The sequence below is a fragment of the Bombyx mandarina genome, chromosome 17 (assembly GCF_030267445.1).
Source record: "Bombyx mandarina strain Sakado chromosome 17, ASM3026744v2".
Lineage (NCBI taxonomy): Eukaryota > Metazoa > Arthropoda > Insecta > Lepidoptera > Bombycidae > Bombyx > Bombyx mandarina.
This window is the reverse complement of record NC_143223.1, coordinates 13245643-13260415: the sequence shown is the minus strand read 5'-3', so window position 1 is coordinate 13260415 and position 14773 is coordinate 13245643. Positions and strand designations below refer to the sequence as shown.

Below are 14773 nucleotides of genomic sequence, written 5' to 3'. Positions count from 1 at the left end.
GCGCGGACTCAAGAGGTCCTACTACCAGTAATTACGCAAATTATAATTTTGCGGGTTTGATTTTGATTTTTATTACACGATGTCATTCCTTCACCATGGAAGGCAATCGTGAACATTTGTTGAGTACGTATTTAATTAGAAAAATTGGTACCCGCCTGAGATTCGAACACCGTTGCATCGCTCAACACGTATGCACCGGATGTCTTATCCTCTAGGCCACGACGACTTCACGTATAAGAATAACGATGATAAATTATTTTCCATCCTAATTGTACAGTGCATTACTTCACCTATTGGAACCTAAGGTGATAAGCTACTGTTAAAAGCGATAGATAACACGGCTGGCTGACTCCGAACAGATAACGACAATGGTAACTAAAAATACCGCATTAAAATATATGCATTCATTTCACTGAAGTCTGTTTTTTTTTATTGCCCGAGCAGGCAGACGATCATGCGGCCCACCTGATGGTTAGTAGTTACCGTCGCTCATAGACGTCAGCAATGCCAGGAGCAGTGCCAAGCCGCTGCCTACCGTTTAATACTTTGGCACTGGTTTACTGGTGGGTTAGTTTACTGGTGGTAGGACCTCTTGTGAATCCACGCGGGTAGGTACCACCACCCTGCCTATTTCTGCCGTGAAGCAGTAATGCGTTTCGATTTGAAGGGTGGGGCAGCCGTTGTAACTATACTGAGATCTTAGAACTTATATCTCAAGGTGGGTGGCGCACTTACGTTGTAGATGTCTATGGGCTCCAGTAACGACTTAAAACCAGGTGGGCTGTGAGCTCGTCCACTCGTCTAAGCAATAAAAAAAATAATCTTTATAAGTCTCGTTTCTAATATTTTATATTAATTATGCTTAAGAGATGATACTAACGTTAACCTAAGATGTTTTAGAGGCACCTAACTCCTGCCTTCCTACCTTTATCTTCAATATATAGTTTCCAAAATCGGTATCCGGTAAGATCAGGAATTTAACTACACAATTAAATAATCAACAGGAACAACAATAGGTCACTAGTATTATTTTCCGCCAAAAAAAAACTGATACAATAGTTTGGGCGGTAAATCTAATATAATTTTGTTTTTGTTTTAGAAGATACGGTTATACGATCTCGGCCTTTAGATGTTTTTATTAGTAAAGTAAAGAAACCAGGCCACTGTCCCTTTTGAAAACGTCTTGCTGTATTTAAAACATCGATGTCATTAAACTACTCGCGGCGTGCCACCATTTTTACGTTTATGGTAGGTATTATACTATGATATTTCTGTCATTAGGCTTAGGATTAAGAGCGCATACAGGACAAATAATATTTTTCTATAGATATACTTCGTAGATTTCAACCGCGAAGCTATTATGCATTTAGATTTGAAGGGCTGGGTTGAAATTCGCCTATTTGTGTCTAACATGGTATTCATCTTCTTCTCAACAGCCGCAGGACGGTGAGGTGTAAGGTCCCTATGCCCTAGTGGCCAAAAAAAGCAAATTTATAATAGGCTTCAATCTGTATGTTCTAAAAAGTTTATCAATTGACAACTAGTTACAAGAAACTTAACTACTGTACTTTTTTGAGTTCTTAGACTTTACTACAGATTAAATAGACAACCCCATGAAGCATCCACGTAGTTTAATTTTATTGTGTAATTGGCGTTCCAGCCTTTAAGCCGAAAAGCGCTGCTCCTTTGAGGCAGAAACAGGGTCGGTGCCTGGACGCGATCACTAATCTATAGCAGTAATCTCTGATAATCACAAGCTTAACGCAATTAGTTAGCGCGACAAGTATCTTCCTATAAAATAAAGTATAAATTGCTTAATCGACCGGCTCAAACAACACATTACGATTTATCGCCTGCATCTAAGGTATTTGCATCGATGCGACAAAGAGCCCTTTCAATGTCGTTTCTCTACGAATCCTAGCACTCGTGTTCGTGTATTCAAAGCGCTGCAGCCGCGTCGGGCGGTCGTCTGCAGACTATGAGTCTAATGCCGTACACAGTTGGGATTCGGTAGTGTTGTGTAAAGTTTATCGCCATGGTTGTATGCGACAAGTGGGTCGCGCTCAAGATAGTCGAATTCGTGAGTAGTTACATCATATGTAGAAAGGCTTCGATTGGTAATCGTTATTGGTTCGGTTTACTAACAAACTCAATGTTGCTTCACACATAACATTTAAAAGTGTCATTAAAAATAATTGTTTTGAAGCTTTAAGTAACATAAAATGTGATGTGCGATTTAATCATAAGAAATATCCTTAAGAATATTAATTCGAATTGCATTTAAGTGCAGAACCAAGGTTGGAGCATCTTTTGAGCCCGTAGGGGTAGGTACTCCCCATCCTGTCGGCGTGCATTGCCGTTTGTTAGTAGGGTAGGATAGTGTAGGATACAATTGAGGCATCGTTCTAGTGTCTTAGGGCACGCTGAAGCATTTGATTTGTATGGCTTCGATGGCCCTGCCTATTTCTGCCGCGAAGCAGTAATGGGTTTCGGTTTGAAGGGTGGAGCAGCCGTTGTACTGTAAAAATGGAGAAATCAGGTGGGCCGTGAGCTTGTTCACTAAAGTAAACAAAAAAAAAACACGTAATACTAAATGGGCCGTGAGCTCATTTTTGCAGTCTACTAATCCTTTTTATTTAAGTTAGATGTAATATAAGAGGTAATTTAATAATTTACACGTAACTATACTTGAGACCTTAGAACTTATATTTCAAGGTGGGTGGCGCATTTACGTTGTGAATGTCTATGGGCTCCAGTAACCACTTAACACCAGGTGGGCTGTGAGCTCGTCCACCCATCTAAGCAATTAAAAAAAAAAACGTAAACACATTTACATCAGGTACACTGCAGGTAATAAGGGAATTTTCTCTCTTTCGAATAAGTCTATGTTGACTCCAATCCAATACAAACGTGGAAAATAACAAAACGAAGACCTCCCACCGAACGTGTGTTTTTCTCCTACAGAACTGCAGGCCCAAATATCATTGATCGGAATTTGTATAATAATATTATATGCAAAGATTGTGAAAGTTTCGTTAGCGCGATTCAGGTTTTTGTCAAATCTCCTCTGTTATATGATAGCTACCGATGCACCACGTTATATTATATGTAACTCTGAGTAACTTCTAAACACCTATTTTATACATGTATGTATGTACGTAATAGTCGGACGTTTATAGCTGTTTATGTACTCGTTAACTTTTACATCTCGCAGTATATGCTAAGTTCAAAATAAATAAACAAAGAAAACTTACAATAAAATAAAATTTGATATATCTAAAACTCCGATCTTAGAAAACTCCGAATTGGGAAGACGTGTTAAAAGGCATGACTTCCTAGTAAAAAAAATGTTATAACAGTCGTAACAATTTTTTTAATTTCATATTCATAATAAAATCAAGTTTCGAATAATAATTAAAAACATTAATTGGTAAGCACAATCAAGTTTATTTTTTCAAAATTATGTCACAAATATTTAAATTCGGTATAAAGATACTAAGTAAGTCAGTCGCTACGCTGACCTACAGTGCGTTTCCATAAATATTTTTTACTACGTAACATCCGATATCCGATATAACGCCATTCGTGGTGTTTACAAAGTGTTATTTACATTTCCACTTACATTACCTTTATAAACGAGTTATTTTCGTGGTAGTTTGAAATTTAGATACACCCCTGGCCAACCACTAGGTTGACTATAAAAATTGACAGCCACGCAATCTCGTGCTGCAAACAATTAGCCAAGTTAGTCGACAATAATTAGAGGAAGTTTGACCTTTAACTCATTTCGATTTTTACGTGCTAATTTTATAGTGTGCGTCTTATTTAACTTGACATCTACAACACCTCCCACATATCTCTTGAAATTAGTCCTGTGACTGATGTTAATTCAATTAGATCTTGCCTTACAAAAATAAAACACACCTACGCACTCATTTGAGAAAATCCACCTTATGCATTTGAAGTCAGTTAGGGGCTTTAGATTTGATATCTTCTCCTCTAAATTTTGTTATAAACGAGATTGGTATAACTTACAAATTGTAGACCGTGTGGTCTGGAACATTTAAGTAATTCCTATTTTACTATTTACATATTTCTAACGTAAAGGTAGTCAAGTTTGTAGACAGAACAATGGTATTTAAACAATGCCTTATTAAATAAGAGTCAATTAATAAACTTGTTATAAAAATATGACGCGCAAGTTTAAAATATATTTTAAATCAAATAGCTGTTATAATAAAATATATTCTTAATATAATATATAGTTAATATAATATATTCGTAAGTAATCTCGTCTTTTGTTTGTTTTTTTGTTAGTTTGAGTATTAAAAGTAATAAGACAGTATACAAGTATTTTGCGGAAAATTTTCAGTTTTGATCATGAGAGGCAATTATGTTATGACTAATTTTAGTTTATTCAGAAGATTAATCTCACGCTTTTTCTCATAATTATAATTCGTAGGTAATAAAAACACGTTTTAATATCAATGAAAAAGTCAGTATACTCTGTCATGGCTGCGTAGGTAAAATAAATGTAATTACTATATGAATCATCATACAAAATTAATAGGTCGTCATTTCGTATGACCAACATAGAAGTAATTACTTCTCAAGTGAGGAATAACACTGTAAATCATCCGAATTATGACACCAGATTTTTTTTGTTTTAAGCACGAAATCCTTGTTCATGAAAAATCCGCACGCAACGTGTTTAAAGTAATCAATTCCTGGTATTATAATAATAATCATTTATGCTTAAAGCACTAAGGACGGTCGCAATTTTTTTTATTATTAAATATTCATCAAGTTTTACCAAGTCGCTGACATGGTTAGTAAATTAATACCAATGTGAAAAAAGAACTGAAATGCTCTTAGTCTTTTTAATGTGATAGTACCTATAGCTTTTTGCTGATGTGAACCTGTTTTGAAGTGGCTATAATTATAATTATTATTAATTATCGATCTTTTATTAGCTTAAGACCAGGCGGGGTATACGCACGTAGCTGCTAGGTCGTTTTGGAGTTGAATCTATTTATTATCTCTAAAAATACGTGTTTTAAATGTGACCCACCTGAAGTAAAAATATTCAAGGAATCCATTGTCTATCAGAGAACTCTATTTAAATTAATTTAGAGAAGTTTGCAAATCACATTTAAAAGATTTTTATTGTCCTTGTAGACGAGTATACCCACCTGATGGCGAGTAAGTACCGTCGCCCATGGACGTCAGCAATGTCAGGGGTAGAACCAAGCCGCTGTCTACCTATAAGTACTCTCAACAAGCCTCGTTTGAAGAACGACATGTCATACATTTGAATTGCATTTGGTACAAAGCGCCCTTACTTTTTATATTTGTAAATGCTAAAGATAGTATCCTGTTTTGTATCTTAGACGTGATTTATCTTACGTTTATCTAAGATCCAACCAAACGATTCCGAGTATTCTCTGGTTATTTGGTTAATGCACAATAAGTATCTGCACGTCTTCCACAGCATTACGGGCCTGTTTAGTTTGCGCGCGTAATAAATCTACCAAAATATTGTGTAACAAGTTGAACCCTTGACGTATAAGCATTCAGAACGCGTGTGTTTATTGTGTCGTTTATCCATAGTCAAGCAGTTCAAAGTCACTCCCACGATTTGTTGTGACGTCACTGAGCGGTGAGGAACTATTGCAATCAAAGGGAAAAATGATGTTCCTCTGCAAATACCGCTGCAGTGGATATGTTTTTGTTGAAATGTATCTATTTTGGTTGTTATTATTAGGGATATACGATAACCGACCTGATGGGAGCATTGCGAAATGTGCTAAGATTCTTTAACGACTTTCCAAGTAATTGACACATTTGTATACGTAATTAAAATATTTGAACTAATCTATGTTCGTAATGTAGGTACTTTTCGTTAATTAAGATGGACAGGTATGTTTTGGCGTAATTGCTGGTATTGGGGTTACTGGGGTCCCTAAGCCTGCTCCTAGCGTTAGAGCTGAAGGCGTCTAATGCAAGTGTTATTGGATCTAATGGATCCGTAAAGACGTGAGAAGAATAACGACTCTAGTAGCTATGTACTAAGTTTTGTTTTTAATTCAATGTAGTTGTTCTGCGTGGCGTGCTTGGTGGCGCGGCGGGTCTCGCAGGATGACGAGGCCCGGCTGGCGCTGCTTCTCCAGAAGCTGTCCCGGGAGTGGTCGCTGCTAACTTCAGTCACTTGGGACTCGGTTGGAGGAGCTTTCGCTGATGCTATTTATGGAGGTAAGAATTTATGAGGCTATTGCAGAATTGACAAGGGTATTAAATTGTCATCTCGACTTGATTTTTTATACCTTTCGCGTTAATGTTTCATTAGTCTTACGTTTTTTTTTGTTTCCGTCGGCCACGGACATTGTTAATGCCAGGAGCACGACTTAAAGTTGCTTATTGTGAAAGTGGTCAACATATTTTACAGACCACAAGCGCTTTAATGTATATACAATACGATTTCCAAGATTAATGTCAGATATGTAATTATTTGAAATGAAACGTAAACAGATAATGTAGCTATGCGAAATCAGTCTTAACGTAAACTTTATACGGTAGAACAAATTATTTATATATTTAAATTCTAACAATATAATTGCTCTTCATGATTGTAATGGCGTTCGTCAGGTACGCAGTTAGAATGGATGCGTTTTAAATAATTGTATGTTGTTATTACTATTATTAGCTGTGCATTGTCTCGCGAACCGCGTATTTAAGGACGCATTGATATGCATTTTAAACTTCGAATCAATAAATAAGACTAAAAACAAACAAACACAAAACACACAAATCTTTTCGATTCTCTAAAGACTATTATTAGACGCTTCCAGCTCTAGCATTAGGAGCAGGCTTAGGAGATTTTGTAACCGTACCGTAAGTTAATCTAGAATTAGGTTTTTTTATCTTTATCTCTGTATTATTTTATCGTGAAGAAGAAACTCCAATACGATTTTTTATTTATTTTATTGCCCGTGTAGGCAGACGAGCATACCACCCATCTGATGGTGTGTGGTTACCGCCGCCCATGGACTTTAGCAATGCCAAGGGAAGACCCAAGCCGCTGCCTACGGTTAAGTACTCTCCATAAGCCTCTTTTGAAGAAGGATATGTCATAGCGCTCGGGAAAAACCGTGGAGGAAGCTCATTCCAAAGCCGGATGGCAAGAAAGATCTCTGAAAACGCACTGTGGATGAATGCAGTGGCTTCAGGTAGTATGGATGAACTCTACTCCGGTGGCGGGCAGTGCGATGGTAAAAACGAGATGATGGTATCATCTCCAACAATTCCTCAGAGCACTCCCCATGGAACATGCGGTACAAAATACAGAGGGAACCGAAGTCCCTCCGCAGACCCAGAGGTTCCAAACGATCCGTGAGAATGGGATTATCGACAATCCGAACGAATAAACTGCGAGACCTCAAATAATACATGTTATTGTGCCAAGAAATGTATATATACCAATAAAGTCTAGGTTTTAAGAATTAGATAGTGGTTAGGACAATATTTAACATCAGGTGGGTCCTAAGCTCGTCCACCCACCTAAGCAATAAATAAAAAAAAACACGTGTGGCATCCGGGACTGCCGCGGTAAAGCTATTGCATAGTTATTGCATTTTTTATCAACTTATGCAATTATAATTAGACAATAATAATTTAATATTAAAACAATAATAAAATAAGACCATGCTATATTTATCCTCCTCTTCCGTGCGTCGTATTCCTCAGTGCTGAGGGTCGTGACCTTTACGGAGCACTTTTGTTAGGACTATGTTCCTCCATTCACTCCTGTCCTATATTTATAAACATTAAAAAAACCAAAACATGAACTGTCCCCTTCACACTCATAAGCTAGACCGCCCGAGAGAGAGATGGGCAGACTTTTCATGATGCGCATGCAGTGCGACGTCACGCCGTAAGCTTATACACAAACACTACACAAGCGCAACGTGTGAATGTGTTGAACGCGAGCTACATGGTAGGCGGAGTGGGTGTGTTAGGTTTTATTTTTGTTACGGAATTTCTTGATTCGGTCGCCGCGCTCAAAGCCCGCGATTAAAGCTATGCAATAGCTTAAAAATCTTACCTTACCTTACCTTAGTCTTTTGGGAATATTTTGTATTTCCAGTATTAAATTTTGGAGAGAACGACAAAAGCTCTTTCACCAAGTCTATCGAGTAAAACATCGTTACTCGGTAGACTAACGAACTTAATGTTATTGTTATTGTTGTATGTACGTAAGTATGTAGGTACAAATTTATAGTGATACCTTCATTAGCGCGATTCAGGTATTTGCCAAATATTTACAATTTTATCAAAGAAACTATTCGAAAGATTAGAAAAAATAAATTGAAAATAACAAATGCAAGATTCAAACTAATTTAAATCGTGAAAAGGAATTGTTTTGATGTAGGGCGTAGCTTGCCTATATTTCCAGTATTGTCAATGTTCATGTTCAACCACTTTTTTTTATTGCTTAGATGGGTGGACGAGCTTACAGCCCACCTGGTGTTAAGTGGTTACTGGAGCCCATAGACATCTACAACGTAAATGCGCCACCCACTTTGAGATATAAGTTCTAAGGTCCCAAGTGTAGTTAGTTACAACAGCTGCCCCACCTATCAAACCAAAACGCATTACTGCTTCACGGCAGAAATAGGCAGGGTGGTACCCGTGCGGACTCACAAGAGGTCCTATCACCAGTAATAACTTAATATTAGGTGGATTGACTGCTCGTCTGTGTTCAACAACATGCAAAGCAATAAAATTAGCGTATTCTATTCCTATCTGTTTCCCTTCTGTTCTATCATCTGTCCTCTATATTCTATACTACAAACTTTTAAAATTGATTGAATGCTATAACAATTATTGTAATCTATTATTTGATTTCTTCATGTAGGTTACATGATAATCACGTTCGGACTGATGCTGGGCAGGGTACTCCAGGAGCTACCGAAGGGCCGGAGACTATTGGAAGGGTTTTTTCTCGGACTCGGAATGCTATTCTTTCTTGTTCTTGGTAAGAGATAAAACTTTATTACAATTAATGGATTATGATAAGACAAACATTTTCATAAAGTGAAATGTACATATATGTAATTCCTAACCATGTGTGTAAGGTGCTGTGAGATCTTTTATTTTTTTCTTCCACTTAAGGTAAATTTAAATAAAATAATGTTTCTCAGATAATTCAATCTTAAACGATATGCACAATTGTAAAGACAGTGCGTATCCTTGTTGTAACGGGCCAACCAAATGCCCAACTACAATTGCATGTGCTTGTACCTACGTTATTTAACAAAATAGGATTTGATTGACGACAATAATTTTCCAGGTGGCCTGGAGTTAGCGTCTCTGGATTCAGTTCCGAGTAACCTCATTGTCAATGCATCAGTACTAGGAAGTCTGTCATTATTTGTCGCAGCATTATTCCTCGTAGACCTTATGGGTCCGAGGTCGTATACTGCTACAAATCACTCCCAGACCGACCCTATATCGTCCCCTAAAGTTGAGAAGAAGGTTTCTATAGCTGCCCCAATAAACGGGCAACTAACCAGCGAGAAGTCGAACGGGTACGTCTCGGCCGAGAGACCGAAAGATCTCGATTTGGAAATGAACAGGCTGGAAAAAGATAAAAAAGAAGAGACTAAATTCTTTGACGAAACGAAATTTGCCTTAACGAAATTAGATCAAATGGAAAAAGACGCTCTCGAAAAATCAAAGTTTGGCTCATTGAGGAACGGATTCGGAATGGAGAACTACGTCCGGCTTTCGGACCCAATGCCGGAGCCGGACCGACTACACTACGAGAAAGAGCTGGCAAAGTTCAACGACCGATATTTCAGGGAATATTTAGACAATTTTTCAGGGAAATTGTCAGTTAGAGAGAATTATCTACCCGAACCGCAAACCCCTGTTTTTGCTAAACTGAAGCCTGGACGCCCAAAGAACTTATTCGACGACGAATCCTCAAGTAACGATCAAAGGGAGCGCTCAAAATCACCATCTAAAGCTAAGACAGTTAGCACGCCGACCTTACAGCAACTTGAAGACTACTTGCGGGGATCGTCGAGGTCGCGTAGGGCTGATACGCCGGCGATATTCCCTATGGAGCCCATCGAGGAAAAGGAGCCAACAGACGTCGAGGGGAGGGCTTCAGGAACACCCACAGATCCTGGCTACGTGCAATACACGGCGAAGAGATGGCCGGAAAGTAAGCACTTACGGACGCCAAGACACAGTCCAACATGAACTTTAGAGGGTTCGACGATTTTTGAATATCCACCTGTGTTTGACAACTTTGTTTGTACTTGAATCTGTTGTGGCGATAGTTTTAACTGTTTAGTAACAGTCATTACTGTACGAATGGTAATAAATGTGAAAATGTGTAATGATACCAAAACATGATTTCGTTGTATGTTTAATGTGTATTGCAGATTATAACGTGAAAGTTTATTATAATATTAAACTATAAATATGTATATCGAACGATACTAGGAATGTAAATGTATTTAAATATAGACTATATCATCATTTTCTTTAGATATTAATACATAAAGATCGTATATTAAGCTAAGTTATTGTCTTCTCAAGAAGTAAAAATAAACTGTATTCTTTGTTTTTTACACACGTAGGTATTATTAAAATGAATTCCGCAAATCGTATTTTTTAATTATTCCTTAAACACAATTATGAACGTTTTTGTTTGTTCCCACACTAAAAATAACATTTAATTTGTATGAAAACAAAGGAATCGACTACGTACTGAGGTAATTAGAAGTTTTCACGGATTCTGCTGTAGCAGGAAGTTCATTGATCCAAAGTGCTTCTGACATTAAGATAACATTAATTTACAAATAATGATCTTGGGCGACACACGCTATCCTTGTGTCATGAGAGAACATGTTTTGATTTATCGACTAAGAAACTGTAAGGTTTAGAATAGTTTAGATATCTACGTTTATATGTTGAATCTAAAGAATTAGTTGAATTGAATTTCTATACCTATGTATTGTCTATTTTACTCAGGTAAGGGATTTTTTGGCGGGATTTCGTGAATTTCTTGGGTAAATTGTTTGATTTTCTTAAGCTAGTGTTTCTGTAGGCTTAAATGTTTAATGTCGGTGGTTTATTAATTGTTTAGCATCTGTGAAAGTGAAAAAATTTGGGAAAATGCTATTTCAGGTCTTCTCAGGCTCTTCCAAAAAATCCACTTAAAACTCTTAGTAAATAACCAGCATTTTACTAAGACCTTATTTAATCCCATCCCATCTCATTTCATTTCATTTCATTTCACCCCAATTGATTAAAATCAAAAATTAATCAATATCATTTCATTTAGCTTCATATTATTTTAAAAATATTATTACTGCATAAGAAGAACATGTAAAACTTGGCTTAAAGGTCTCGTGATCAGGCAATAGAGTGGTCTCAAAAAAAAAAAACTTAAAATAATTACTTGTCAAAAACTAACATTGATGTTAAATCTACAACTATGTAATTCAAAATCCTATAATTCGGAACATCGTAATTGTAAATTACTTAAGAAATTTAATACAAGATATTTTAATAATTGAGTAAAATAATTATAGTTCAACCAATGGGAGGTCAACCGCCCGGGGTCAAACTAGTCGTACTTGACATTCGCTAACAGCACTAACTCATTGCAACAGAACAAAGCTTATTCAGCCGTGAGGTCTCATCCATTAGCAACGGAACCTCAGATATTTGAGCGTAAATCGGCGAGGTTGTGATATTCATTCATGCGTACATCCTTAGCAAAACCTGAATGGTATTTCCCGAGGTTTTCGCGAGACGAAATCATGCTCTTGCAAAAAAAATCCGAAATGTCGGCCCTTGAAAATGAATAAAACGTACGTGAAATTAAACCTAAAAGGCTTTTTGAATTGACTAATATTCGTAAAATACATTGATGCGGTTTGGTTGCAGATGTTTTTTCGAAGTCAAAACTATGTTTGTTTGATTTTCAAAATTATTCATTACTTTTAAAAGACCCTTTATTAGCTTGGTACGTTTGCAAGTATGTTACGGAATATTTGAACGTCATTTTAACCGACTTTAAGACCTCCGATTAACTTAAAAATTGGCACGCACATCAAGGACCGACGAAAATACATACAAAAATATGTAGTTTTATAACTTCGCTCTAATATCCTGACCAGTAGTAATATGATGAAAAAAAGAGGTGTAATTAATAATTAGGTCGGTTTGCTAAATAAGCGTTTTTTTTTGTTAGTTTTAAGTTACATATCATTATGAATATACAATTTCAATGTATAAGATCGTGTTTCTAATATGCACGGTTCCATTCGCCATTCGTTTTAAAGTCAACAAACAAAATACAGACTATTATATACCATAATGAAACTTTCCTTTGTCCGAACGTACGTTTTACCTCATTATATTAAGTAGGAACAGCACACAATTAGCTATACATCTTTGGAGACACGTATGAATAGGCAACCTTGAGGCGATCGCTTACAGAGGACAGTTTTTACCGGCGTGGGAATCGGGCCATTCAACCTTGGTCGTCTGCTGGTCGCCGCAGTTTCACACACAGAATTGCTGTGTAAGGTAATTTGAATAGTTTTTTTTTATTGCTGTAGATGGAAGAAGAGCTGATGGCCCACCAACGCCGACCGCATTGAGGAAAAAAGAGCCATGAGGTCGAGATTCCCTTGTATTGTATGACGGCTCTCTGTCCTTTTGACACGGAAACCGTGACTGTTTGCAGCAGAAGACAAGTAACAGATTTTTTTCCCTACCTATTCTAGTAACCTTGAGGGGTTATACTAGATTCTCCGGATGAGTAAGTGAGCTCACGGGGTTCTAACCTGAGGACGTTGCCAGCACTAACCGTAGAGCAGTACTTCGCATAATCTACCTCCGGATCGGAAACGCGACCCACTGAAAAGATCCGGCGAGAAACTTAGTGGGCTGTGTCTATGGGTTAATTTACTGACCCAGCCCTACGTCGCAAGCGACGGGTTCGACGAGAACAACGACCGGTGCTTGAGGTACCTAAAAGCACCGTTAGTGGATCGGGAGGTTCCGTAATGACATGTTTTGGGCGACGTCGACTGTTTACCATTCGGTTCGCAGGATCGGGAATGTAGTTACCGGCGGCCACGACAAGAGCTTATTCCTCTCGTGCCGCCTTCTCAAAATGACGCACTGATGCCGACTGGAAATACTTACTGATTGATTCAAGCTCCATAAGTAACATGGTTCTGTCTACAGTGGCAAAAAAATTGTTTACCTTAGTTTCAAGAATAATTTACCACTTTTGCGTTTGTTGACACCGATTAACCTAGATTTAATTTGTTGCTATAAATGTTAAAATACCTTATTGTTATTTAATAAAGGTTAGACGTGGTGACTCACTATCATTAAATTAATAGATATACTAATTGTTCTTGGCCTTTATTTGTCTTGGTAAGACATAGACATTACATAGGAAAAATCTTGGAGCCTTTGGAGGAGGTTATGGAATTAATTATGAGACATCCAGTTTTTTGTTAATACTTTGTACATATGGTGTAAATAAAGTGTTATATTATTATTATTAAATACCATTAAATTATGTTTTTATTACCATTCATTATTAACGTTCGTTAGTTTGTTTTTATAATACTTTCAATATTAATTTATTGAAAATATGGAATATATTGGAACGTTTGCCGCCAGGGGCGTTCTCCCAACTGCATACAAATTTGAGTTAACTTTTACCCTATCGAGAACGTTAAAAAGCTCGCACTAAGCTTAGTAATAATTGCTTTTTTTCCCCTCTCAGACTGATTATGTCGGCGGGACTTAAGAACTAAAGGCGGTTAGTGTCAGTAATACACAATTATTTTATTGTTTAGTGTCTGAAGATTTCTGAGGAAAACATCTTGTTGCCTAAGGCAATTCCCAGGTGCACACCACATTCGTCTTTTGATACAAAATTCGTGGCCCGTCCACTATTTTTACTGTAGGTACCATTTCCTAAATTCAAAGATTTGGTGAGTGGTTCACAAACGCGAACTTCGATAAAGCAGCACGACACGAGAACCCTCTCATCGTGGCCGCATGTAACTACATTCCCGATCCTGCGGACAGAATGGAAAGCAGTCGACGTCGGCTAAAACACGTCATTTCGGATCCTCCCGATCCACTAACGGTGCTTTTAGGTACTTCAAGCACCGGTTACCGTTCTCGTCGAACCCGTCGCTTGCGACGAAGGGCTCGACGAGTAAATTAACCCTCAGACACAGCCCACTGAGTTTCTCGCCGGATCTTCTCAGTGGGTCGCGAGGGACCTGGAAAGTTCCAGTCTATTCTTCTTATGTTTACGATAGTGATTTGAACGTATGCTAAGCTGTGTAATCTATAATGTAATTAGTCGTTTTATTTATGAGCAACTTGAAACTCTCAATCTACAGTCCCACGCAACTATCTGATTTCTTTGAAAAACTGTAAGTTTTGAATATTAAACGTATTTACAATAAATAATTTAAACAAATCTAAGTTAAGCTCTCATTCGCACGTAAAATCTAATTGGCTCGGGTAACTACTTTATTTATCTAATAAATAAATCTTACATTAAGCCAGAAGATCCTAAATGATGGTGTTTCGGTTATTCATCAGTAAATGGGTGGCTATTGTCTGGCTAAAATAAGGGCTAAAAAAGGCTAAAATAAACTGCTACCAGATTGATGCTTCCTTCTTCCTTTAACAGACGTGTTTTGAGTAATTA

General features: G+C 37.4%; 1 protein-coding gene across 1 annotated transcript; it reads left to right on the top strand.

Annotated features, from left to right (window-relative positions):
- Positions 1-1888: 1888 nt before the first annotated feature.
- On the top strand, positions 1889-10674 carry LOC114245428 (uncharacterized). The gene is made up of 4 exons (XM_028177588.2): positions 1889-2080; positions 6096-6252; positions 8915-9034; positions 9350-10674. The coding sequence occupies exons 1-4, from the start codon at positions 2036-2038 to the stop codon at positions 10264-10266; spliced, it is 1239 nt and encodes a 412-aa protein (XP_028033389.2). The 5' UTR covers positions 1889-2035; the 3' UTR covers positions 10267-10674.
- Positions 10675-14773: the final 4099 nt, after the last annotated feature.

Coding starts and splice junctions, on each gene's coding strand:
- LOC114245428 (XM_028177588.2), top strand. CDS start 2,036: ATGGTTGTATGCGACAAGTGGGTCGCGCTCAAGATAGTCGAATTC. Junction 2,081..6,095: donor CGCTCAAGATAGTCGAATTC/GTGAGTAGTTAC, acceptor AATTCAATGTAG/TTGTTCTGCGTGGCGTGCTT. Junction 6,253..8,914: donor CGCTGATGCTATTTATGGAG/GTAAGAATTTAT, acceptor TTCTTCATGTAG/GTTACATGATAATCACGTTC.